The sequence below is a fragment of the Neomonachus schauinslandi genome, chromosome 4 (genome assembly GCF_002201575.2).
Source record: "Neomonachus schauinslandi chromosome 4, ASM220157v2, whole genome shotgun sequence".
NCBI classification, from domain to species: Eukaryota; Metazoa; Chordata; class Mammalia; order Carnivora; family Phocidae; genus Neomonachus; species Neomonachus schauinslandi.
Genome location: NC_058406.1, coordinates 103,922,954 through 103,923,868, shown reverse-complemented (window position 1 = coordinate 103,923,868; position 915 = coordinate 103,922,954). Strand labels below are relative to the sequence as shown.

Here is a 915-nt window from a genome sequence, read left to right as displayed (position 1 = left end):
CAAGGCCAGAGTTTTCATTATGGCCAGACAGACAGACAAGGCCAGAGTTCTCACCATGGTCAGAGAGACAGAAAAGGCCTAGGTTCTCAGTGTAGCCAGACAGACAGACAAGGCCAGAGTTCCCACTATGGTCAGACAGACAGACAAGGCCAGAGTTCTCACTATGGCCAGGCGGACAGACAAGGCCAGAGTTCCCACTATGGCCAGACAGACAGACTAGGCCACAGTTCTCACTATGGTCAGACAGACAGACAAGGCCAGGGTTATCATTATAGTCAGACAGACAGACAGGGCCTGAGCTCTCACTATGGTCAGTCAGAGATTGGGGTAACAGGGCAAAATAGTTACCTCCAAGGAAGTGAGGGAACAAGCAGAGACTCATATGTTGAGCAATCAGGAAGGTCAGGGAGACTAAGTCAAAAGACTCAAGGACAGGAAATGACTCGAAATCAGGGGCAGAGATTCCAGTCTAGGGAAGGCCAGCAGAACAGCCACCAGGCATGGGAGCCTGAGGAGCCTAGCCAACACCACCAACACAAACTCATTGCACATATCCAGCAAGAAAGGTCATGTGGTTACAAAAGGGGTGACTGGCAATCATGTGGTGGTGAGCAGGACCACAGACAGGCCCAGGCTAGGCAAAGTCATGGAGAGAGGCAGAGCCACCAGGCAGAGGAAGAGCAGGGCCACCAAAGCTGGGGCAGACATGGTTGTGAGAGTCAGGTAACTCCTTGGGAGATGCAAGCCAGGCAAACCCATGAAGAGGAAAAAAGCCATCAGAGACAGGACAGGCAAACCCACGAAAGTGAGCAGACCCATCAGAGACGGGACAGGCAAACCCATGAAGATGAGCAGACCCGTCAAAGAAGGGACAGGCAAACCCACGAAGATGAGCAGACCCATCAGAGACGGGAC

General features: G+C 52.6%; 1 protein-coding gene across 1 annotated transcript in view; it reads left to right on the top strand.

The window, feature by feature from the left end:
- RPTN (repetin) overlaps window positions 1-915 on the top strand; it is a gene marked incomplete at its 3' end in the record, with an annotated part of 2,721 nt that extends 1,806 nt beyond the window's left edge. The window contains 1 exon segment of the mRNA XM_021687970.2: window positions 1-915. This exon segment is cut by the window's left edge and continues 230 nt beyond it. Within this exon segment, the coding sequence (XP_021543645.2) occupies window positions 1-915 (915 nt within the window).